Source organism: Telmatherina bonti (genome assembly GCF_933228915.1).
Source record: "Telmatherina bonti genome assembly, chromosome: 14".
Taxonomy (NCBI): domain Eukaryota; kingdom Metazoa; phylum Chordata; class Actinopteri; order Atheriniformes; family Telmatherinidae; genus Telmatherina; species Telmatherina bonti.
Genome location: NC_136612.1, coordinates 38,936,756 through 38,961,802, shown reverse-complemented (window position 1 = coordinate 38,961,802; position 25,047 = coordinate 38,936,756). Strand labels below are relative to the sequence as shown.

Genomic DNA, 25,047 nt, shown 5'->3' with positions numbered 1-25,047 from the left:
TAGCGGTGAAGTTGTAGATACCAGTTGCTGCCATCTAGCTTCGAAGTTGTAGATACCAGTTGCTGCCATCTAGCGGAGAAGTTGTAGATACCAGTTGCTGCCATCTAGCGGAGAAGTTGTAGATAACAGTTGCTGCCATGTAGTTGTGAAGTTGTAGATACCAGTTGCTGCCATGTAATGGTAAAGTTGAAGATACCAGTTGCTGCCATGTAATGGTAAAGTTGAAGATACCAGTTGCTGCCATGTAGCGGTGAAGTTGTACATACCATCAGCTGCCATCTAGCGGGAAAGTTGTACGTATAAGCTCCTGCCATGTAGCGGTGAAGTTGTAGAGACCAGTTGCTGCCATCTAGCAGTGAAGTTCTAGATACCAGCTGCTGCAATCTAGCGGTAAAGTTGTAGATACTAGTTGCTGCCATCTAGCGGTAAAGTTGTAGATACCAGTTGCTGCCATCGAGCGGTGAAGTTGTAGATACCAGTTGCCATGTAACGGTGAAGTTGTATATACCAGTTGCTGCCATCTAGCAGTAAAGTTTAGATACCAGTTGCTGCCATGTAGTGGCCATGTTGTACATACCAGTTGCTCTCATCTAGCGTGAAAGTTGTGGGTACCAGTTGCTGCAATGTAGCAGTGAAGTTGTAGATACCAGCTGCTTCCATCTAGCGGTGAAGTTGTAGATACCAGTTGCTGCCATGTAGTGGTGAAGTTGTCGGTACCAGTTGCTGCCATCTAGCGGTGAAGTTGTAGATACCAGCTGCTGCCATGTAGCGGTGAAGTTGTAGAAACCAGTTGCTGCCATGTAGCGGTGAAGTTGTAGAAACCAGTTGCTGCCATGTAGCGGTGAAGTTGTAGATACCAGTTGCTGCCATGTAGCGGTGAAGTTGTAGATACCAGTTGCTGCCATGTAGCGGTGAAGTTGTAGATACCAGTTGCTGCCATGTAGCGGTGAAGTTGTAGATACCAGTTGCTGCCATCTAGCGGTGAAGTTGTCGGTACCAGTTGCTGCCATCTAGCGGTGAAGTTGTAGATACCAGCTGCTGCCATGTAGTGGAGACGTTGTAGATACCAGTTGCTGACATGTTGCGGTGAAGTTGTAGATACCAGTTGCTGCCATGTAGCGGTGAAGTTGTCGGTACCAGTTGCTGCCATCTAGCGGTGAAGTTGTAGATACCAGTTGGTGCCATGTAGTGGTAAAGTTGTAGATACCAGTTGCTGCCATGTAGCGGTGAAGTTGTAGATACCAGTTGCTGCCATCTAGCAGTGAAGTTGTAGATACCAGTTGCTGCCATCTAGCGGTGAAGTTGTAGATAGCAGCTGCTGCCATGTAGCGGTGAAGTTGTAGAGACCAGTTGCTGCCATATAGCAGTGAAGTTGTAGAGACCAGTTGCTGCCATATAGCAGTGAAGTTGTAGATACCAGTTACTGCCATGTAGCGGTGAAGTTGTCGGTACCAGTGGTTGCCATCTAGCGGTGAAGTTGTAGATACCAGTTGCTGCCATGTAGCGGTGAAGTTGTAGATACCAGTTGCTGCCATCTAGCTTCGAAGTTGTAGATACCAGTTGCTGCCATCTAGCTTCGAAGTTGTAGATACCAGTTGCTGCCATATAGCGGAGAAGTTGTAGATAACAGTTGCTGCCATGTAGTTGTGAAGTTGTAGATACCAGTTGCTGCCATGTAATGGTAAAGTTGAAGATACCAGTTGCTGCCATGTAATGGTAAAGTTGAAGATACCAGTTGCTGCCATGTAGCGGTGAAGTTGTACATACCATCAGCTGCCATCTAGCGGGAAAGTTGTACGTATCAGCTCCTGCCATGTAGCGGTGAAGTTGTAGAGACCAGTTGCTGCCATCTAGCAGTGAAGTTCTAGATACCAGCTGCTGCAATCTAGCGGTAAAGTTGTAGATACTAGTTGCTGCCATCTAGCGGTAAAGTTGTAGATACTAGTTGCTGCCATCGAGCGGTGAAGTTGTAGATACCAGTTGCCATGTAACGGTGAAGTTGTAGATACCAGTTGCTGCCATCTAGCAGTAAAGTTTAGATACCAGTTGCTGCCATGTAGTGGCCATGTTGTACATACCAGTTGCTCTCATCTAGCGTGAAAGTTGTGGGTACCAGTTGCTGCAATGTAGCAGTGAAGTTGGAAATACCAGTTGCTGCCATATAGCGGTGAAGTTGTAGATACCAGCTGCTGCCATCTAGCGGAAAAGTTGTAGATACCAGTTGCTGCCACGTAGTGTTAATGTTGCACATACCAGTTGCTGCCATCTAGCGGGAAAGTTGTCGGTACCAGTTGCTGCCATGTAGCGGTGAAGTTGTAGATACCAGCTGCTTCCATCTAGCGGTTAAGTTGTAGATACCAGTTGCTGCCATGTAGTGGTGAAGTTGTCGGTACCAGTTGCTGCCATCTAGCGGTGAAGTTGTAGATACCAGCTGCTGCCATGTAGTGGTGAAGTTGTCGGTACCAGTTGCTGCCATCTAGCGGTGAAGTTGTAGATACCAGTTGCTGCCATGTAGTGGTGAAGTTGTCGGTACCAGTTGCTGCCATCTAGCGGTGAAGTTGTAGATACCAGTTGCTGCCATGTAGTGGTGAAGTTGTCGGTACCAGTTGCTGCCATCTAGCGGTGAAGTTGTAGATACCAGTTGCTGCCATGTAGTGGTGAAGTTGTCGGTACCAGTTGCTGCCATCTAGCGGTGAAGTTGTAGATACCAGTTGCTGCCATGTAGCGGTGAAGTTGTAGATACCAGTTGCTGCCATCTAGCGATGAAGTTGTAGATACCAGTTGCTGCCATCTAGCTTCGAAGTTATAGATACCAGTTGCTGCCATCTAGCGGAGAAGTTGTAGATAACAGTTGCTGCCATGTAGCGGTGTAGTTGTAGAAACCAGTTGCTGCCATGTAGCGGTGAAGTTGTAGATACCAGTTACTGCCATGTAGCGGTGAAGTTGTAGATACCAGTTGCTGCCATCTAGCGATGAAGTTGTAGATACCAGTTGCTGCCATCTAGCTTCGAAGTTGTAGATACCAGTTGCTTCCATCTAGCGGAGAAGTTGTAGATAACAGTTGCTGCCATGTAGTTGTGAAGTTGTAGATACCAGTTGCTGCCATCTAGCGGTAAAGTTGTAGATACCAGTTGCTGCCATCTAGCGGTAAAGTTGTAGATACCAGTTGCTGCCATCTAGCAGTGAAGTTGTAGATACCAGTTGCTGCGATGTAGTAGTGAAGTTTTAGATACCAGTTGCTGCCATCTAGCGGAAAAGTTGTAGATACCAGTTGCTGCCATCTAGCGGGAAAGTTGTCGGTACCAGTTGCTGCCATCTAGCGGTGAAGTTGTAGATAGCAGCTGCTGCCATGTAGCGGTGAAGTTGTAGAGACCAGTTACTGCCATATAGCAGTGAAGTTGTAGAGACCAGTTGCTGCCATATAGCAGTGAAGTTGTAGATACCAGTTGCTGCCATGTAGCGGTGAAGTTGTCGGTACCAGTGGTTGCCATCTAGCGGTGAAGTTGTAGATACCAGCTGCTTCCATGTAGCGGTGAAGTTGTAGATACCAGTTGCTGCCATCTAGCTTCGAAGTTGTAGATACCAGTTGCTGCCATCTAGCTTCGAAGTTGTAGATACCAGTTGCTGCCATCTAGCGGAGAAGTTGTAGATAACAGTTGCTGCCATGTAGTTGTGAAGTTGTAGATACCAGTTGCTGCCATGTAATGGTAAAGTTGAAGATACCAGTTGCTGCCATGTAATGGTAAAGTTGAAGATACCAGTTGCTGCCATGTAGCGGTGAAGTTGTACATACCATCAGCTGCCATCTAGCGGGAAAGTTGTACGTATCAGCTCCTGCCATGTAGCGGTGAAGTTGTAGAGACCAGTTGCTGCCATCTAGCAGTGAAGTTGTAGATACCAGCTGCTGCAATCTAGCGGTAAAGTTGTAGATACTAGTTGCTGCCATCTAGCGGTAAAGTTGTAGATACTAGTTGCGGCCATCGAGCGGTGAAGTTGTAGATACCAGTTGCTGCCATCTAGCAGTAAAGTTTAGATACCAGTTGCTGCCATGTAGTGGCCATGTTGTACATACCAGTTGCTCTCATCTAGCGTGAAAGTTGTCGGTACCAGTTGCTGCCATGTAGTAGTGAAGTTTTAGATACCAGTTGCTGCCATCTAGCGGAAAAGCTGTAGATACCAGTTGCTGCCTTGTAGCGGTGAAGTTGTAGATACCAGCTGCTTCCATCTAGCGGTGAAGTTGTAGATACCAGTTGCTGCCATGTAGTGGTGAAGTTGTCGGTACCAGTTGCTGCCATCTAGCGGTGAAGTTGTAGATACCAGCTGCTGCCATGTAGCGGTGAAGTTGTAGAAACCAGTTGCTGCCATGTAGCGGTGAAGTTGTAGAAACCAGTTGCTGCCATGTAGCGGTGAAGTTGTAGATACCAGTTGCTGCCATGTAGCGGTGAAGTTGTAGATACCAGTTGCTGCCATGTAGTGGTGAAGTTGTCGGTACCAGTTGCTGCCATCTAGCGGTGAAGTTGTAGATACCAGCTGCTGCCATGTAGCGGTGAAGTTGTAGAAACCAGTTGCTGCCATGTAGCGGTGAAGTTGTAGATACCAGTTGCTGCCATGTAGCGGTGAAGTTGTAGATACCAGTTGCTGCCATGTAGCGGTGAAGTTGTAGATACCAGTTGCTGCCATCTAGCGGTGAAGTTGTCGGTACCAGTTGCTGCCATCTAGCGGTGAAGTTGTAGATACCAGCTGCTGCCATGTAGTGGAGACGTTGTAGATACCAGTTGCTGACATGTTGCGGTGAAGTTGTAGATACCAGTTGCTGCCATGTAGCGGTTAAGTTGTCGGTACAAGTTGCTGCCATCTAGCGGTGAAGTTGTAGATACCAGTTGGTGCCATGTAGTGGTAAAGTTGTAGATACCAGTTGCTGCCATGTAGCGGTGAAGTTGTAGATACCAGTTGCTGCCATCTAGCAGTGAAGTTGTAGAAACCAGTTGCTGCCATCTAGCGGTGAAGTTGTAGATAGCAGCTGCTGCCATGAAGCGGTGAAGTTGTAGAGACCAGTTGCTGCCATATAGCAGTGAAGTTGTAGAGACCAGTTGCTGCCATATAGCAGTGAAGTTGTAGATACCAGTTACTGCCATGTAGCGGTGAAGTTGTCGGTACCAGTGGTTGCCATCTAGCGGTGAAGTTGTAGATACCAGTTGCTGCCATCTAGCTTCGAAGTTGTAGATACCAGTTGCTGCCATCTAGCGGAGAAGTTGTAGATAACAGTTGCTGCCATGTAGTTGTGAAGTTGTAGATACCAGTTGCTGCCATGTAATGGTAAAGTTGAAGATACCAGTTGCTGCCATGTAATGGTAAAGTTGAAGATACCAGTTGCTGCCATGTAGCGGTGAAGTTGTACATACCATCAGCTGCCATCTAGCGGGAAAGTTGTACGTATCAGCTCCTGCCATGTAGCGGTGAAGTTGTAGAGACCAGTTGCTGCCATCTAGCAGTGAAGTTCTAGATACCAGCTGCTGCAATCTAGCGGTAAAGTTGTAGATACTAGTTGCTGCCATCTAGCGGTAAAGTTGTAGATACTAGTTGCTGCCATCGAGCGGTGAAGTTGTAGATACCAGTTGCCATGTAACGGTGAAGTTGTAGATACCAGTTGCTGCCATCTAGCAGTAAAGTTTAGATACCAGTTGCTGCCATCTAGCGGGAAAGTTGTGGGTACCAGTTGCTGCAATGTAGCAGTGAAGTTGGAAATACCAGTTGCTGCCATATAGCGGTGAAGTTGTAGATACCAGTTGCTGCCATCTAGCGGAAAAGTGGTAGATACCAGTTGCTGCCACGTAGTGTTAATGTTGCACATACCAGTTGCTGCCATCTAGCGGGAAAGTTGTCGGTACCAGTTGCTGCCATGTAGCGGTGAAGTTGTAGATACCAGCTGCTTCCATCTAGCGGTTAAGTTGTAGATACCAGTTGCTGCCATGTAGTGGTGAAGTTGTCGGTACCAGTTGCTGCCATCTAGCGGTGAAGTTGTAGATACCAGCTGCTGCCATGTAGTGGTGAAGTTGTCGGTACCAGTTGCTGCCATCTAGCGGTGAAGTTGTAGATACCAGTTGCTGCCATGTTGTGGTGAAGTTGTCGGTACCAGTTGCTGCCATCTAGCGGTGAAGTTGTAGATACCAGTTGCTGCCATGTAGTGGTGAAGTTGTCGGTACCAGTTGCTGCCATCTAGCGGTGAAGTTGTAGATACCAGTTGCTGCCATGTAGTGGTGAAGTTGTCGGTACCAGTTGCTGCCATCTAGCGGTGAAGTTGTAGATACCAGTTGCTGCCATGTAGCGGTGAAGTTGTAGATACCAGTTGCTGCCATCTAGCGATGAAGTTGTAGATACCAGTTGCTGCCATCTAGCTTCGAAGTTGTAGATACCAGTTGCTGCCATCTAGCGGAGAAGTTGTAGATAACAGTTGCTGCCATGTAGTTGTGAAGTTGTAGATACCAGTTGCTGCCATCTAGCGATAAAGTTGTAGATACCAGTTGCTGCCATCTAGCGATAAAGTTGTAGATACCAGTTGCTGCCATCTAGCGGTAAAGTTGTAGATACCAGTTGCTGCCATCTAGCGATAAAGTTGTAGATACCAGTTGCTGCCATCTAGCAGTGAAGTTGTAGATACCAGTTGCTGCCATCTAGCGGAAAAGTTGTAGATACCAGTTGCTGCCATCTAGCGGGAAAGTTGTCGGTACCAGTTGCTGCCATGTAGCGGTGAAGTTGTAGATACCAGTTGCTGCCATCTAGCGGAAAAGTTGTAGATACCAGTTGCTGCCATGTAGTGGTGCAGTTGTCGGTACCAGTTGCTGCCATCTAGCGGTGAAGTTATAGATAGCAGCTGCTGTCATGTAGCGGTGAAGTTGTAGAGACCAGTTGCTGCCATATAGCAGTGAAGTTGTAGAGACCAGTTGCTGCCATATAGCAGTGAAGTTGTAGATACCAGTTGCTGCCATGTAGCGGTGAAGTTGTCGGTACCAGTGGTTGCCATCTAGCGGTGAAGTTGTAGATACCAGCTGCTGCCATGTAGCGGTGAAGTTGTAGATACCAGTTGCTGCCATCTAGCTTCGAAGTTGTAGATACCAGTTGCTGCCATCTAGCTTCGAAGTTGTAGATACCAGTTGCTGCCATCTAGCGGAGAAGTTGTAGATAACAGTTGCTGCCATGTAGTTGTGAAGTTGTAGATACCAGTTGCTGCCATGTAATGGTAAAGTTGAAGATACCAGTTGCTGCCATGTAATGGTAAAGTTGAAGATACCAGTTGCTGCCATGTAGCGGTGAAGTTGTAGAGACCAGTTGCTGCCATATAGCAGTGAAGTTGTAGAGACCAGTTGCTGCCATATAGCAGTGAAGTTGTAGATACCAGTTGCTGCCATGTAGCGGTGAAGTTGTCGGTACCAGTGGTTGCCATCTAGCGGTGAAGTTGTAGATACCAGCTGCTGCCATGTAGCGGTGAAGTTGTAGATACCAGTTGCTGCCATCTAGCTTCGAAGTTGTAGATACCAGTTGCTGCCATCTAGCTTCGAAGTTGTAGATACCAGTTGCTGCCATCTAGCGGAGAAGTTGTAGATAACAGTTGCTGCCATGTAGTTGTGAAGTTGTAGATACCAGTTGCTGCCATTTAATGGTAAAGTTGAAGATACCAGTTGCTGCCATGTAATGGTAAAGTTGAAGATACCAGTTGCTGCCATGTAGCGGTGAAGTTGTAGAGACCAGTTGCTGCCATCTAGCAGTGAAGTTGTAGAGACCAGTTGCTGCCATCTAGCAGTGAAGTTGTAGAGACCAGTTGCTGCCATGTAGCGGTGAAGTTGTAGATACCAGTTGCTGCCATGTAGCGGTGAAGTTGTAGATACCAGCTGCTGCAATCTAGCGGTAAAGTTGTAGATACTAGTTGCTGCCATCTAGCGGTAAAGTTGTAGATACTAGTTGCTGCCATCGAGCGGTGAAGTTGTAGATACCAGTTGCTGCCATGTAGCGGTGAAGTTGTAGAGACCAGTTCCTGCCATCTAGCTTTGAAGTTTTAGATACCAGTTGCTGCCATCTAGCGGTGAAGTTGTAGATAGCAGTTGCTGCCATCTAGCAGTGAAGTTGTAGATACCAGTTGCTGCCATCTAGAGGTAAAGTTTAGATACCAGTTGCTGCCATATTGTGGCCATGTTGTACATACCAGTTGCTGCCATCTAGCGGGAAAGTTGTCGGTACCAGTTGCTGCAATGTAGCGGTGAAGTTATAGATACCAGCTGCTTCCATCTAGCGGTAAAGTTGTACATACCAGTTGCTGCCATGTAGCGGTGAAGTTGTCGGAACCAGTTGCTGCCATCTCGCGTTGAAATTGTAGATACCAGTTGCTGCCATCTAGCTTCGAAGTTGTAGATACCAGTTGCTGCCATGTAGCGGTGAAGTTGTAGATACCAGTTGCTGCCATGTAGTGGTGAAGTTGTAGATACCAGTTGCTGCCATGTAGTGGTGAAGTTGTAGATACCAGTTGCTGCCATGTAGCGGTGAAGTTGTCGGAACCAGTTGCTGCCATCTCGCGTTGAAATTGTAGATACCAGTTGCTGCCATGTAGCGGTGAAGTTGTAGATACCAGTTGCTGCCATGTAGCGGTGAAGTTGTAGATACCAGTTGCTGCCATCTAGCTTCGAAGTTGTAGATACCAGTTGCTGCCATGTAGTGGTGAAGTTGTAGATACCAGTTGCTGCCATGTAGTGGTGAAGTTGTAGATACCAGTTGCTGCCATCTAGCGGTGAAGTTGGAGATACCAGTTGCTGCCATGTAGCGGTGAAGTTGTAGATACCAGTTGCTGCCATGTTGTGGTGAAGTTGTCGGTACCAGTTGCTGCCATCTAGCGGTGAAGTTGTAGATACCAGCTGCTGCCATGTAGCGGTGAAGTTGTAGATACCAGTTGCTGCCATGTAGCGGTGAAGTTGTAGAAACCAGTTGCTGCCATGTAGCGGTGAAGTTGTAGATACCAGTTGCTGCCATGTAGCGGTGAAGTTGTAGATACCAGTTGCTGCCATGTAGCGGTGAAGTTGTAGATACCAGTTGCTGCCATGTAGCGGTGAAGTTGTAGATACCAGTTGCTGCCATCTAGCGGTGAAGTTGTCGGTACCAGTTGCTGCCATCTAGCGGTGAAGTTGTAGATACCAGCTGCTGCCATGTAGTGGAGACGTTGTAGATACCAGTTGCTGACATGTTGCGGTGAAGTTGTAGATACCAGTTGCTGCCATGTAGCGGTTAAGTTGTCGGTACAAGTTGCTGCCATCTAGCGGTGAAGTTGTAGATACCAGTTGGTGCCATGTAGTGGTAAAGTTGTAGATACCAGTTGCTGCCATGTAGCGGTGAAGTTGTAGATACCAGTTGCTGCCATCTAGCAGTGAAGTTGTAGATACCAGTTGCTGCCATCTAGCGGTGAAGTTGTAGATAGCAGCTGCTGCCATGTAGCGGTGAAGTTGTAGAGACCAGTTGCTGCCATATAGCAGTGAAGTTGTAGAGACCAGTTGCTGCCATATAGCAGTGAAGTTGTAGATACCAGTTACTGCCATGTAGCGGTGAAGTTGTCGGTACCAGTGGTTGCCATCTAGCGGTGAAGTTGTAGATACCAGTTGCTGCCATCTAGCTTCGAAGTTGTAGATACCAGTTGCTGCCATCTAGCGGAGAAGTTGTAGATAACAGTTGCTGCCATGTAGTTGTGAAGTTGTAGATACCAGTTGCTGCCATGTAATGGTAAAGTATAAGATACCAGTTGCTGCCATGTAATGGTAAAGTTGAAGATACCAGTTGCTGCCATGTAGCGGTGAAGTTGTAGATACCAGTTGCTGCCATGTAGCGGTGAAGTTGTAGATACCAGTTGCTGCCATCTAGCTTCGAAGTTGTAGATACCAGTTGCTGCCATGTAGTGGTGAAGTTGTAGATACCAGTTGCTGCCATGTAGTGGTGAAGTTGTAGATACCAGTTGCTGCCATCTAGCGGTGAAGTTGGAGATACCAGTTGCTGCCATGTAGCGGTGAAGTTGTAGATACCAGTTGCTGCCATGTTGTGGTGAAGTTGTCGGTACCAGTTGCTGCCATCTAGCGGTGAAGTTGTAGATACCAGCTGCTGCCATGTAGCGGTGAAGTTGTAGAAACCAGTTGCTGCCATGTAGCGGTGAAGTTGTAGAAACCAGTTGCTGCCATGTAGCGGTGAAGTTGTAGATACCAGTTGCTGCCATGTAGCGGTGAAGTTGTAGATACCAGTTGCTGCCATGTAGCGGTGAAGTTGTAGATACCAGTTGCTGCCATGTAGCGGTGAAGTTGTAGATACCAGTTGCTGCCATCTAGCGGTGAAGTTGTCGGTAGCAGTTGCTGCCATCTAGCGGTGAAGTTGTAGATACCAGCTGCTGCCATGTAGTGGAGACGTTGTAGATACCAGTTGCTGACATGTTGCGGTGAAGTTGTAGATACCAGTTGCTGCCATGTAGCGGTTAAGTTGTCGGTACAAGTTGCTGCCATCTAGCGGTGAAGTTGTAGATACCAGTTGGTGCCATGTAGTGGTAAAGTTGTAGATACCAGTTGCTGCCATGTAGCGGTGAAGTTGTAGATACCAGTTGCTGCCATCTAGCAGTGAAGTTGTAGATACCAGTTGCTGCCATCTAGCGGTGAAGTTGTAGATAGCAGCTGCTGCCATGTAGCGGTGAAGTTGTAGAGACCAGTTGCTGCCATATAGCAGTGAAGTTGTAGAGACCAGTTGCTGCCATATAGCAGTGAAGTTGTAGATACCAGTTACTGCCATGTAGCGGTGAAGTTGTCGGTACCAGTGGTTGCCATCTAGCGGTGAAGTTGTAGATACCAGTTGCTGCCATCTAGCTTCGAAGTTGTAGATACCAGTTGCTGCCATCTAGCGGAGAAGTTGTAGATAACAGTTGCTGCCATGTAGTTGTGAAGTTGTAGATACCAGTTGCTGCCATGTAATGGTAAAGTTGAAGATACCAGTTGCTGCCATGTAATGGTAAAGTTGAAGATACCAGTTGCTGCCATGTAGCGGTGAAGTTGTACATACCATCAGCTGCCATCTAGCGGGAAAGTTGTACGTATCAGCTCCTGCCATGTAGCGGTGAAGTTGTAGAGACCAGTTGCTGCCATCTAGCAGTGAAGTTCTAGATACCAGCTGCTGCAATCTAGCGGTAAAGTTGTAGATACTAGTTGCTGCCATCTAGCGGTAAAGTTGTAGATACTAGTTGCTGCCATCGAGCGGTGAAGTTGTAGATACCAGTTGCCATGTAACGGTGAAGTTGTAGATACCAGTTGCTGCCATCTAGCAGTAAAGTTTAGATACCAGTTTCTGCCATGTAGTGGCCATGTTGTACATACCAGTTGCTGCCATCTAGCGGGAAAGTTGTGGGTACCAGTTGCTGCAATGTAGCAGTGAAGTTGGAAATACCAGTTGCTGCCATATAGCGGTGAAGTTGTAGATACCAGTTGCTGCCATCTAGCGGAAAAGTGGTAGATACCAGTTGCTGCCACGTAGTGTTAATGTTGCACATACCAGTTGCTGCCATCTAGCGGGAAAGTTGTCGGTACCAGTTGCTGCCATGTAGCGGTGAAGTTGTAGATACCAGCTGCTTCCATCTAGCGGTTAAGTTGTAGATACCAGTTGCTGCCATGTAGTGGTGAAGTTGTCGGGACCAGTTGCTGCCATCTAGCGGTGAAGTTGTAGATACCAGCTGCTGCCATGTAGTGGTGAAGTTGTCGGTACCAGTTGCTGCCATCTAGCGGTGAAGTTGTAGATACCAGTTGCTGCCATGTAGTGGTGAAGTTGTCGGTACCAGTTGCTGCCATCTAGCGGTGAAGTTGTAGATACCAGTTGCTGCCATGTAGTGGTGAAGTTGTCGGTACCAGTTGCTGCCATCTAGCGGTGAAGTTGTAGATACCAGTTGCTGCCATGTAGTGGTGAAGTTGTCGGTACCAGTTGCTGCCATCTAGCGGTGAAGTTGTAGATACCAGTTGCTGCCATGTAGCGGTGAAGTTGTAGATACCAGTTGCTGCCATCTAGCGATGAAGTTGTAGATACCAGTTGCTGCCATCTAGCTTCGAAGTTGTAGATACCAGTTGCTGCCATCTAGCGGAGAAGTTGTAGATAACAGTTGCTGCCATGTAGTTGTGAAGTTGTAGATACCAGTTGCTGCCATCTAGCGATAAAGTTGTAGATACCAGTTGCTGCCATCTAGCGATAAAGTTGTAGATACCAGTTGCTGCCATCTAGCGGTAAAGTTGTAGATACCAGTTGCTGCCATCTAGCGATAAAGTTGTAGATACCAGTTGCTGCCATCTAGCAGTGAAGTTGTAGATACCAGTTGCTGCCATCTAGCGGAAAAGTTGTAGATACCAGTTGCTGCCATCTAGCGGGAAAGTTGTCGGTACCAGTTGCTGCCATGTAGCGGTGAAGTTGTAGATACCAGTTGCTGCCATCTAGCGGAAAAGTTGTAGATACCAGTTGCTGCCATGTAGTGGTGCAGTTGTCGGTACCAGTTGCTGCCATCTAGCGGTGAAGTTATAGATAGCAGCTGCTGTCATGTAGCGGTGAAGTTGTAGAGACCAGTTGCTGCCATATAGCAGTGAAGTTGTAGAGACCAGTTGCTGCCATATAGCAGTGAAGTTGTAGATACCAGTTGCTGCCATGTAGCGGTGAAGTTGTCGGTACCAGTGGTTGCCATCTAGCGGTGAAGTTGTAGATACCAGCTGCTGCCATGTAGCGGTGAAGTTGTAGATACCAGTTGCTGCCATCTAGCTTCGAAGTTGTAGATACCAGTTGCTGCCATCTAGCGGAGAAGTTGTAGATAACAGTTGCTGCCATGTAGTTGTGAAGTTGTAGATACCAGTTGCTGCCATGTAATGGTAAAGTTGAAGATACCAGTTGCTGCCATGTAATGGTAAAGTTGAAGATACCAGTTGCTGCCATGTAGCGGTGAAGTTGTAGAGACCAGTTGCTGCCATATAGCAGTGAAGTTGTAGAGACCAGTTGCTGCCATATAGCAGTGAAGTTGTAGATACCAGTTGCTGCCATGTAGCGGTGAAGTTGTCGGTACCAGTGGTTGCCATCTAGCGGTGAAGTTGTAGATACCAGCTGCTGCCATGTAGCGGTGAAGTTGTAGATACCAGTTGCTGCCATCTAGCTTCGAAGTTGTAGATACCAGTTGCTGCCATCTAGCTTCGAAGTTGTAGATACCAGTTGCTGCCATCTAGCGGAGAAGTTGTAGATAACAGTTGCTGCCATGTAGTTGTGAAGTTGTAGATACCAGTTGCTGCCATTTAATGGTAAAGTTGAAGATACCAGTTGCTGCCATGTAATGGTAAAGTTGAAGATACCAGTTGCTGCCATGTAGCGGTGAAGTTGTAGAGACCAGTTGCTGCCATCTAGCAGTGAAGTTGTAGAGACCAGTTGCTGCCATCTAGCAGTGAAGTTGTAGAGACCAGTTGCTGCCATGTAGCGGTGAAGTTGTAGATACCAGTTGCTGCCATGTAGCGGTGAAGTTGTAGATACCAGCTGCTGCAATCTAGCGGTAAAGTTGTAGATACTAGTTGCTGCCATCTAGCGGTAAAGTTGTAGATACTAGTTGCTGCCATCGAGCGGTGAAGTTGTAGATACCAGTTGCTGCCATGTAGCGGTGAAGTTGTAGAGACCAGTTCCTGCCATCTAGCTTTGAAGTTTTAGATACCAGTTGCTGCCATCTAGCGGTGAAGTTGTAGATAGCAGTTGCTGCCATCTAGCAGTGAAGTTGTAGATACCAGTTGCTGCCATCTAGCGGTAAAGTTTAGATACCAGTTGCTGCCATATTGTGGCCATGTTGTACATACCAGTTGCTGCCATCTAGCGGGAAAGTTGTCGGTACCAGTTGCTGCAATGTAGCAGTGAAGTTGGAAATACCAGTTGCTGCCATGTAGCGGTGAAGTTATAGATACCAGCTGCTTCCATCTAGCGGTAAAGTTGTACATACCAGTTGCTGCCATGTAGCGGTGAAGTTGTCGGAACCAGTTGCTGCCATCTCGCGTTGAAATTGTAGATACCAGTTGCTGCCATCTAGCTTCGAAGTTGTAGATACCAGTTGCTGCCATGTAGCGGTGAAGTTGTAGATACCAGTTGCTGCCATGTAGCGGTGAAGTTGTAGATACCAGTTGCTGTCATCTAGCTTCGAAGTTGTAGATACCAGTTGCTGCCATGTAGTGGTGAAGTTGTAGATACCAGTTGCTGCCATGTAGTGGTGAAGTTGTAGATACCAGTTGCTGCCATCTAGCGGTGAAGTTGGAGATACCAGTTGCTGCCATGTAGCGGTGAAGTTGTAGATACCAGTTGCTGCCATGTTGTGGTGAAGTTGTCGGTACCAGTTGCTGCCATCTAGCGGTGAAGTTCCTTTTGTTTTTTTTCAGGATGATTTTTGTAGATTTTTGTAGATACTAGACATCTCACATTATAAATTAAAGTTTTCCTCGGACATCTTCAAGGCATCTGACGTGGTTCTGCCCTTGAATGGCCACAGAAAGTCGTGTCCCAGTCACAACGTCTTTTTTTTTAAGGATTACAGTGATGCGAGAAGTGTGTTGGTTCGAGGCCAGGTCACCTTGAGGCTGCAGACCAACAAGCCCGCCATCAGGATGGAACCTCAGAGCAAAGAGGTGAGAGACATCACATCCTGTCTCGGTGTTTCTGGTCTCCTAATCTCCAACCCTCTGCCTGCAGTTCCAGGTCCTCATTCATCCAGAGACTGAACTGCAGATGGACTCTGGTGCCCCTCTGTGGATTGTTATAGTGTCTGTCCTTGCTGGGGTTCTACTACTGGCTTTAATATGCCTACTGCTCTCGAAGGTGAGCTTGGCCGGCAGACCTGGTCAAGCCGGGATCTGGTTTCAGGGTCCAGCACAGACCAAAGTCTAGGACCCTGAAGCCAAGTTCTGGTTATTTTCATGTGTTTTAGCTATCCTCATGTTCCTCTGTTCAGTGTGGGTTTTTCAGGAGAGCAAGCACCAGGGAGATGTACGAGGCCCAGACCCAGAAGGCCCACAGGAAGAGCCAGCCATCTGAGAACCAACGGCTGACTGAGGAGCTCTGAGGCTGGGCATGGTGCTTCCACAGGGCCCGCTGTGATTCACCGTTTACCGACTGCTTTCTGCTTTCAGCTCTTCTGTTTACCTGCTCACCTGTTTACCAGCTTTACCTGGTCATTGGTGGCTGCATTCTCTGCAGTGTGGATTCTTTGTGTGTCAGTGGGCGTGGCCTACAGCAGAGCACCACAGGAGAATTGTGGGTAAATGTGCGCAAAACAGGTGGATGCTGATGGTTTCCTGACCAGGTGACCTTGTCAAGAAAGTGGAAATCACAGAAACACTGGGTCACTTCCTGGCCCCAAACCCACTAAGATACTCTCAGTCTCCATGGAAACACACCCTGAACCAGACCGCAGTGGGCCAAACTTGACCAAACTAGACCCAGAAGGATGAAAACTACTCTAAAATGGACCAAAGCAGACCAAACTAGATAAAAAAAAAACTGTGAAAAACAGACCAAGTTGGACAAAACTAGATCCACACTGGACCAAACTGGACCAAGTTACACCAAAATGGATCAAACTTGACCAAACCAGGCATCACTAGATCAAACTGGACAGAATCAGTAAACCGTAGCAAACTAGACCAAAGCAAATGAAAACAGGAATAAACCGGACTAAATCAAATTAGTCCAAATGACACCAAACTGAATGAAAACCTGACCAAACTGGACCCAACGTGACCAAATGATGCCAAACTAGATAAAAGTTAGACCAAACTGGATCAAACCAGACCTAATGTAACTAAATTACTCTAACTGGATGAAAACCAAATAAGGCAGGATGGGAAGCCAGACCAAACTGGACAAGGTGGACAACTTGAACCATAGAAGACACAACTGGACTAAAGTAGTTAAAACTGGGCCAAATTGGACCAGACTGGACAAAATGACAGCAAACTAAACCAAACTGGATGAAAACCAGACCACACTGGACTATATCAGACCAAACTAGACCAGGACACCACGATCGGTTTCTGTGTGTGAACATTTCCAGCTGATTGAAGGAACCAATGATTATAGATCTGGAATTGATCAGTCTGGGATTTTGTCAGGACCAAATATGGCAGCTGGACTCAGTGTTTCGATACTTTCATTGCTCCTCATACAGTAAAAAACAATCTGCTGTGTTGCTTTCAGATACTGTTGCTTTGTGTATTGTACAGTTGGGAATTTCTGACAGAGCCTGAAGGCATGAGTCTGCACGTTCCTGTCATGAAAGACATTAAACTGTATCTGTGCTTTATCATCCACCAGTTTACAGTGATGTGTTTATGGTCAGAAAGTACAGATGTATTTCACATGAAGGTTAAACCTCCTGCAGCGACCATCAGGACCGAGCGCTGACATTTTCTTTTAAGCGTGCAGGACGGACAAACACACGAGAACACAGAACAATATCCAGAGAACACACACGTATCAGAACCAGAGAGAGGAAAGTGGTTTTAGTCTCTCATCAAAAACAACCCCTAAAGTCAGGAAGTCCTCCGTAGATCCCACGTTCCTCCGTAGTTCCCACGTTCCTCCGTAGATCCCACGTTCCTCCGTAGTTCCCACGTTCCTCCGTAGATCCCACATTCTTCCGTAGATCCCACGTTCCTCCATAGATCCCACATTCCTCCGTAGATCCCACGTTCCTCCGTAGTTCCCACGTTCCTCCGTAGATCCCACATTCTTCCGTAGATCCCACGTTCCTCCATAGATCCCACATTCCTCCGTAGATCCCACGTTCCTCCGTAGTTCCCACGTTCCTCCGTAGATCCCACATTCTTCCGTAGATCCCACGTTCCTCCATAGATCCCACATTCCTCCGTAGATCCCACGTTCCTCCGTAGTTCCCACGTTCCTCCGTAGATCCCACATTCTTCCGTAGATCCCACGTTCCTCCATAGATCCCACATTCCTCCGTAGATCCCACGTTCCTCCGTAGTTCCCACGTTCCTCCGTAGATCCCACGTTACTCCATAGTTCCCATGTTCCTCCACAAATCCCACGTTCTTCTGTAGTTCCCACGTTCCTCCATAGTTCCCATGTTCCTCCGTAGATCCCACGTTACGCCATAGTTCCCATGTTCCTCCACAAATCCCACGTTCTTCCATAGTTCCCACGTTCTTCCATAGTTCCCACGTTCCTCCATAGTTCCCACGTTCCTCCAAAGATCCCACGTTCCTCCGTAGATCCCACGTTCCTCCATAGAGGCGACGTAGATCCCACGTTCTTCTGTAGTTCCCACGTTCCTCCATAGTTCCCATGTTCCTCCGTAGATCCCACGTTACGCCATAGTTCCCATGTTCCTCCACAAATCCCACGTTCTTCCATAGTTCCCACGTTCTTCCATAGTTCCCACGTTCCTCCATAGTTCCCACGTTCCTCCAAAGATCCCACGTTCCTCCGTAGATCCCACGTTCCTCCATAGAGGCGACGTAGATCCCACGTTATTCCGTAGTTCCCACGTTCGTCCAAAGATCCCACGTTCCACCATAGTTACCACGTTCCTCTGTAGAGTCTACATAGTTCCCCCGTTCCTCCATAGATCCCACGTTCCTCCGTAGTACCCACGTTCCGCCGTAGTTCCCACGTTCCTCCGTGGAGGCTACATAGTTCCCACGTTCCTCCCTAGAAACCACGTTCTTCCGTAGTTCCCACGTTCCTCCGTAGAGGCTACATAGTTCCCAAGTTCCTCCCTAGATCCCATGTTCCTCCGTAGATCCCACGTTCCTCCATAGAGGCGACGTAGATCCCACGTTATTCCGTAGTTCCCACGTTCCTCCAAAGACCCCACGTTCCACCGTAGTTACCACGTTCCTCCGTAGAGGCTACATAGTTCCCACGTTCCTCCCTAGAAACCACGTTCCTCCGTACTTCCCACGTTCCTCCGTAGAGGCTACATTGTTCCCAAGTTCCTCCGTAGATCCCACGTTCCTCCATAGTTCCCACGTTCCTCCGTAGATCCCACGTTCCTCCATAGTTCCCACGTTATTCCGTAGTTCCCACGTTCCTCCAAAGATCCCACGTTCCACCGTAGTTACCACGTTCCTCCGTAGATCCCACGTTCCTCTGTCGTACCCACGTTCCTCCGTAGTTCCCACGTTCCTCCGTAGAGACTACATAGTTCCCACGTTCCTCCCTAGAAACCACGTTCCTCCGTAGTTCCCACGTTCCTCCATAGAGGCTACACAGTTCCCAAGTTCCTCCCTAGATCCCACGTTCCTCCATAGTTCCCACATTCCTCCGTAGATCCCACGTTCCTCCATAGTTCCCACGTTCCTCCGTAGATCCCACGTTCCTCCATAGAGGCGACGTAGATCCCACGTTCCTCCATAGAGGCGACGTAGATCCCACGTTATTACGCAGTTCCCACGTTCCTCCAAAGACCCCACGTTCCACCGTAGTTACCACGTTCCTCCGTAGAGGCTACATAGTTCCCACGTTCCTCCCTAGAAACCACGTTCCTCCGTAGTTCCCACGTTCCTCCGTAGAGGCTACATTGTTCCCAAGTTCCTCCCTAGATCTAACGTGCCTCCATAGTTCCCACGTTCCTCCGTAGATCCCACGTTCCTCCTTAGTTCCCACGTTATTCCGTAGTTCCCACGTTCCTCCAAAGATCCCACGTTCCACTGTAGTTACCACGTTCCTCCGTAGATCCCACGTTCCTCTGTAGTACCCACGTTCCTCCGTAGTTCCCACGTTCCTCCGTAGTTCCCACGTTCCTCCATAGAGGCTACATAGTTCCCAAGTTCCTCGCTAGATCCCACGTTCCTCCATAGTTCCCACGTTCCTCCGTAGATCCCACGTTCCTCCATAGTTCCCACGTTCCTCCGTAGATCCCACGTTCCTACATAGAGGCGATGTAGATCCCACGTTATTCCGTAGTTCCCACGTTCCTCCAAAGAACCGACGTTCCACCGTAGTTACCACGTTCCTCCATAGAGGCTACATAGTTCCCAAGTTCCTCCCTAGATCCCACGTTCCTCCATAGTTCCCACGTTCCTCCAAAGATCCCACGTTCCTCCGTAGATCCCACGTTCCTCCATAGAGGCGACGAAGATCCCACGTTATTCCGTAGTTCCCACGTTCCTCCAAAGATCCCACGTTCCACCGTAGTTACCACGTTCCTCTGTAGAGGCTACATAGTTTCCCCGTTCCTTCGTAGTACCCACGTTCCTCCGTAGTTCCCACATTCCTCCGTAGAGGCTACATAATTCCCACGTTCCTCCCTAGAAACCACGTTCCTCCATAGTTCCCACGTTCCTCCGTAGATCCCACGTTCCTCCATAGTTCCCACGTTCCTCCGTAGATCCCACGTTCCTCCATAGAGGCGACGTAGATCCCACGTTCCTCCATAGAGGCGACGTAGATCCCACGTTATTACGCAGTTCCCACGTTCCTCCAAAGACCCCACGTTCCACCGTAGTTACCACGTTCCTCCGTAGAGGCTACATAGTTCCCACGTTCCTCCCTAGAAACCACGTTCCTCCGTAGTTCCCACGTTCCTCCGTAGAGGCTACATTGTTCCCAAGTTCCTCCCTAGATCTAACGTGCCTCCATAGTTCCCACGTTCCTCCGTAGATCCCACGTTCCTCCTTAGTTCCCACGTTATTCCGTAGTTCCCACGTTCCTCCAAAGATCCCACGTTCCACTGTAGTTACCACGTTCCTCCGTAGATCCCACGTTCCTCTGTAGTACCCACGTTCCTCCGTAGTTCCCACGTTCCTCCGTAGTTCCCACGTTCCTCCATAGAGGCTACATAGTTCCCAAGTTCCTCGCTAGATCCCACGTTCCTCCATAGTTCCCACGTTCCTCCGTAGATCCCACGTTCCTCCATAGTTCCCACGTTCCTCCGGAGATCCCACGTTCCTACATAGAGGCGATGTAGATCCCACGTTATTCCGTAGTTCCCACGTTCCTCCAAAGAACCGACGTTCCACCGTAGTTACCACGTTCCTCCATAGAGGCTACATAGTTCCCAAGTTCCTCCCTAGATCCCACGTTCCTCCATAGTTCCCACGTTCCTCCAAAGATCCCACGTTCCTCCGTAGATCCCACGTTCCTCCATAGAGGCGACGAAGATCCCACGTTATTCCGTAGTTCCCACGTTCCTCCAAAGATCCCACGTTCCACCGTAGTTACCACGTTCCTCTGTAGAGGCTACATAGTTTCCCCGTTCCTTCGTAGTACCCACGTTCCTCCGTAGTTCCCACATTCCTCCGTAGAGGCTACATAATTCCCACGTTCCTCCCTAGAAACCACGTTCCTCCATAGTTCCCACGTTCCTCCGTAGATCCCACGTTCCTCCATAGTTCCCACGTTCCTCCGTAGATCCCACGTTCCTCCATAGTTCCCAAGTTCCTCCGTAGATCCCACGTTATTCCGTAGTTCCCACGTTCCTCCAAAGATCCCACGTTCAACCGTAGTTACCACGTTCCTCCGTAGATCCCACGTTCCTCCGTAGTACCCACGTTCCTCCGTAGTTCCCACATTCCTCCGTAGAGGCTACATAGTTCCCACGTTCCTCCCTAGATCCCACGTTCCTCCGTAGAGGCTACATAGTTACCACGCTCCTCCGTAGATCCCACGTTCCTCCGTAGATCCCACGTTCCTCCGTAGTACCCATGTTCCACCGTAGTTACCACGTTCCTCCGTAGAGGCTACATAGTTCCCACGTTCCTCCCTAGAAACCACGTTCCTCCGTAGTTCCCACGTTCCTCCGTAGAGGCTACATAGTTCCCAAATTCCTCCCTAGATCCCACGTTCCTCCTTAGTTCCCACGTTCCACCGTAGATCCCACGTTGCTCCGTAGTTCCCACGTTCCTCCGTAGATCCCACGTTGCTCCGTAGTTCCCACGTTCCTCCGTAGAGGCTACATAGTTCCCAAATTCCTCCATAGAGCCCACGTTCCTCCTTAGTTCCCACGTTCCTCCATAGATCCCACGTTCCTCCATAGTTCCCATGTTATTCCGTAGTTCCCACGTTCCTCCAAAGATCCCACGTTCCACCGTAGTTACCACGTTCCTCCGTAGATCCCACGTTCCTCCGTAGTACCCATGTTCCTCCGTAGTTCCCACGTTCCTCCGTAGAGGCTACATAGTTCCCACGTTCCTCCCTAGATACCACGTTCCTCCGTAAAGGCTACATAGTTCACACGTTCCTCCCTAGAAACCACATAGTTCCCAAATTCATCCCTAGATCCCACGTTCCTCCTTAGTTCCCACGTTCCTCCGTAGAGGCTACATATTTCCCAAGTTCCTCCCTAGATCCCACGTTCCTCCATAGTTCCCAAGTTCCTCCCTAGATCCCACGTTCCTCCATAGTTCCCACGTTCCTCCGTAGATCCCACGTTCTTCCGTAGTTCCCACGTTCCTCCATAGAGGCTACATAGTTCCCACGTTCCTCCCTAGAAACCACGTTCCTCCGTAGTTCCCACGTTCCTCCGTAGAGGCTACATAGTTCCCAAGTTCCTCCCTAGATCCCACGTTCCTCCATAGTTCCCACGTTCCTCTGTAGATCCCACGTTCCTCCATAGTTCCCACGTTCCTGCGTAGATCCCACGTTCCTCCATAGAGGCGACGTAGATCCCACGTTATTCCGTAGTTCCCACGTTCCTCCAAAGATCCCACGTTCCACCGTAGTTACCACGTTTCTCCGTAGTTCCCACGTTCCTCCAAAGATCCCACGTTCCACCGTAGTTACCACGGTCCTCCGTAGAGGCTACATAGTTCCCAAGTTCCTCCCTAGATCCCACGTTCCTCCATAGTTCCCACGTTCCTCCGTAAATACGACGTAGATCCGACGTTCATCCACAGATCCCACGTTAATCTGTAGAGACGACGTAGATCCCAGGTTCTTCCGTAGATCCCACGTTCCTCTGTAGAGGCTACATAGTTCCCCCGTTCCTCCGTAGATCCCATGTTCCTCCGTAGTGCCCACGTTCCTCCGTAGATCCCACGTTCCTCCATGGAGACGACGTAGATCCCACGTTCCTACATAGATCCCATGTTCCTCCGTAGATCTCACGTTCCTCCGTAGAGGCTACATAGTTCCCACGTTCCTCCGTGGAGACGACGTAGATCCCATGTTCCTCCGTAGATCTCACGTTCCTCCGTAGAGGCTACATAGTTCCCATGTTCCTCCCTAGATCCCACGTTCCTCCGTAGTTCCCACGTTCCTCCGTAGATCCAACGTTACTCCGGAGTTCCTACGTTCCTCCGTAGATACCATGTTCCTCCATAGATCCCATGTTCCTCTGTAGAGACGACGTAGATCCTACGTTCCTCCGTAGATCCAATGTTCCTCCGGAGATCTCACGTTCCTCCGTAGAGGCTACATAGTTCCCATGTTCCTCCCTTAGATCCCACGTTCCTCCCTAGATCCCACGTTCCTCCCTAGATCCCACGTCCCTTCGTCGAGGTTACATAGTTCCCACGTTCCTCCATAGTTCCCAAGTTCCTCCGTAGATCCCACGTTATTCCGTAGTTCCCACGTTCCTCCAAAGATCCCACGTTCAACCGTAGTTACCACGTTCCTCCGTAGATCCCACGTTCCTCCGTAGTACCCACGTTCCTCCGTAGTTCCCACATTCCTCCGTAGAGGCTACATAGTTCCCACGTTCCTCCCTAGATCCCACGTTCCTCCGTAGAGGCTACATAGTTACCACGCTCCTCCGTAGATCCCACGTTCCTCCGTAGATCCCACGTTCCTCCGTAGTACCCATGTTCCACCGTAGTTACCACGTTCCTCCGTAGAGGCTACATAGTTCCCACGTTCCTCCCTAGAAACCACGTTCCTCCGTAGTTCCCACGTTCCTCCGTAGAGGCTACATAGTTCCCAAATTCCTCCCTAGATCCCACGTTCCTCCTTAGTTCCCACGTTCCACCGTAGATCCCACGTTGCTCCGTAGTTCCCACGTTCCTCCGTAGATCCCACGTTCCTCCGTAGAGGCTACATAGTTCCCAAGTTCCTCCCTAGATCCCACGTTCCTCCATAGTTCCCACGTTCCTCTGTAGATCCCACGTTCCTCCATAGTTCCCACGTTCCTCCTTAGTTCCCACGTTCCTCCCTAGATCCCACGTTCCTCCTTAGTTCCCACGTTCCTCCATAGATCCCACGTTCCTCCATAGTTCCCATGTTATTCCGTAGTTCCCACGTTCCTCCAAAGATACCACGTTCCTCCGTAGAGGCTACATAGTTCCCACGTTCCTCCCTAGAAACCACGTTCCTCCGTAGTTCCCACGTTCCTCCGTAGAGGCTACATAGTTCCCAAGTTCCTCCCTAGATCCCACGTTCCTCCATAGTTCCCAAGTTCCTCCCTAGATCCCACGTTCCTCCATAGTTCCCACGTTCCTCCGTAGATCTCATGTTCCTCCGTAGTTCCAACGTTCCACCGTAGATCCCCCGTTCCTCCCTAGAAACCACGTTCCTCCGTAGTTCCCACGTTCCTCCGTAGAGGCTACATATTTCCCAAGTTCCTCCCTAGATCCCACGTTCCTCCATAGTTCCCAAGTTCCTCCCTAGATCCCACGTTCCTCCATAGTTCCCACGTTCCTCCGTAGATCCCACGTTCTTCCGTAGTTCCCACGTTCCTCCATAGAGGCTACATAGTTCCCACGTTCCTCCCTAGAAACCACGTTCCTCCGTAGTTCCCACGTTCCTCCGTAGAGGCTACATAGTTCCCAAGTTCCTCCCTAGATCCCACGTTCCTCCATAGTTCCCACGTTCCTCCATAGTTCCCACGTTCCTGCGTAGATCCCACGTTCCTCCATAGAGGCGACGTAGATCCCACGTTATTCCGTAGTTCCCACGTTCCTCCAAAGATCCCACGTTCCACCGTAGTTACCACGTTTCTCCGTAGTTCCCACGTTCCTCCAAAGATCCCACGTTCCACCGTAGTTACCACGGTCCTCCGTAGAGGCTACATAGTTCCCAAGTTCCTCCCTAGATCCCACGTTCCTCCATAGTTCCCACGTTCCTCCGTAAATACGACGTAGATCCGACGTTCATCCACAGATCCCACGTTCATCCACAGATCCCACGTTAATCTGTAGAGACGACGTAGATCCCAGGTTCTTCCGTAGATCCCACGTTCCTCTGTAGAGGCTACATAGTTCCCCCGTTCCTCCGTAGATCCCATGTTCCTCCGTAGTGCCCACGTTCCTCCGTAGATCCCACGTTCCTCCGTGGAGACGACGTAGATCCCACGTTCCTACATAGATCCCATGTTCCTCCGTAGATCTCACGTTCCTCCGTAGAGGCTACATAGTTCCCACGTTCCTCCGTGGAGACGACGTAGATCCCATGTTCCTCCGTAGATCTCACGTTCCTCCGTAGAGGCTACATAGTTCCCATGTTCCTCCCTAGATCCCACGTTCCTCCGTAGTTCCCACGTTCCTCCGTAGATCCAACGTTACTCCGGAGTTCCTACGTTCCTCCGTAGATACCATGTTCCTCCATAGATCCCATGTTCCTCTGTAGAGACGACGTAGATCCTACGTTCCTCCGTAGATCCAATGTTCCTCCGGAGATCCAATGTTCCTCCGGAGATCTCACGTTCCTCCGTAGAGGCTACATAGTTCCCATGTTCCTCCCTTAGATCCCACGTTCCTCCCTAGATCCCACGTTCCTCCCTAGATCCCACGTCCCTTCGTCGAGGTTACATAGTTCCCACGTTCCTCCGTAGATCCCACGTTCCCCCGTACATCCCACGTTCCTCCATAGAGGCGACGTAGATCCCACGTTCCTCCACAAATCCCACGTTCCTCCGTAGATCCCACGTTCCTCCAAAGATCCCACGTTCCTCCGTAGATCCCACGTTCTTCCGTAGTTCCCACGTTCCTCCATAGTTCCCACGTTCCTCCAAAGATCCCACGTTCCTCCGTAGTTCCCACGTTCCTCCGTAGAGGCTACATAGTTCCCAAGTTCCTCCCTAGATCCCACGTTCCTCCATAG

The 25,047-nt window shown here is 49.2% G+C and overlaps 1 protein-coding gene across 1 annotated transcript in view; it reads left to right on the top strand.

Moving 5' to 3' along the window:
- The window catches only part of LOC306765705 (integrin alpha-3-like), a gene marked incomplete at both ends in the record, with an annotated part of 175,611 nt that extends 160,499 nt beyond the window's left edge, over positions 1–15,112 (top strand). The window contains 3 exons of the mRNA XM_079253190.1: positions 14,580–14,678; positions 14,743–14,868; positions 15,002–15,112. Coding sequence (XP_079109316.1) covers positions 14,580–14,678; positions 14,743–14,868; positions 15,002–15,112 — 336 coding nt within the window. The remainder of the gene's footprint in view (positions 1–14,579; positions 14,679–14,742; positions 14,869–15,001) is intronic.
- Between the last annotated feature and the right edge of the window lie 9,935 nt (positions 15,113–25,047).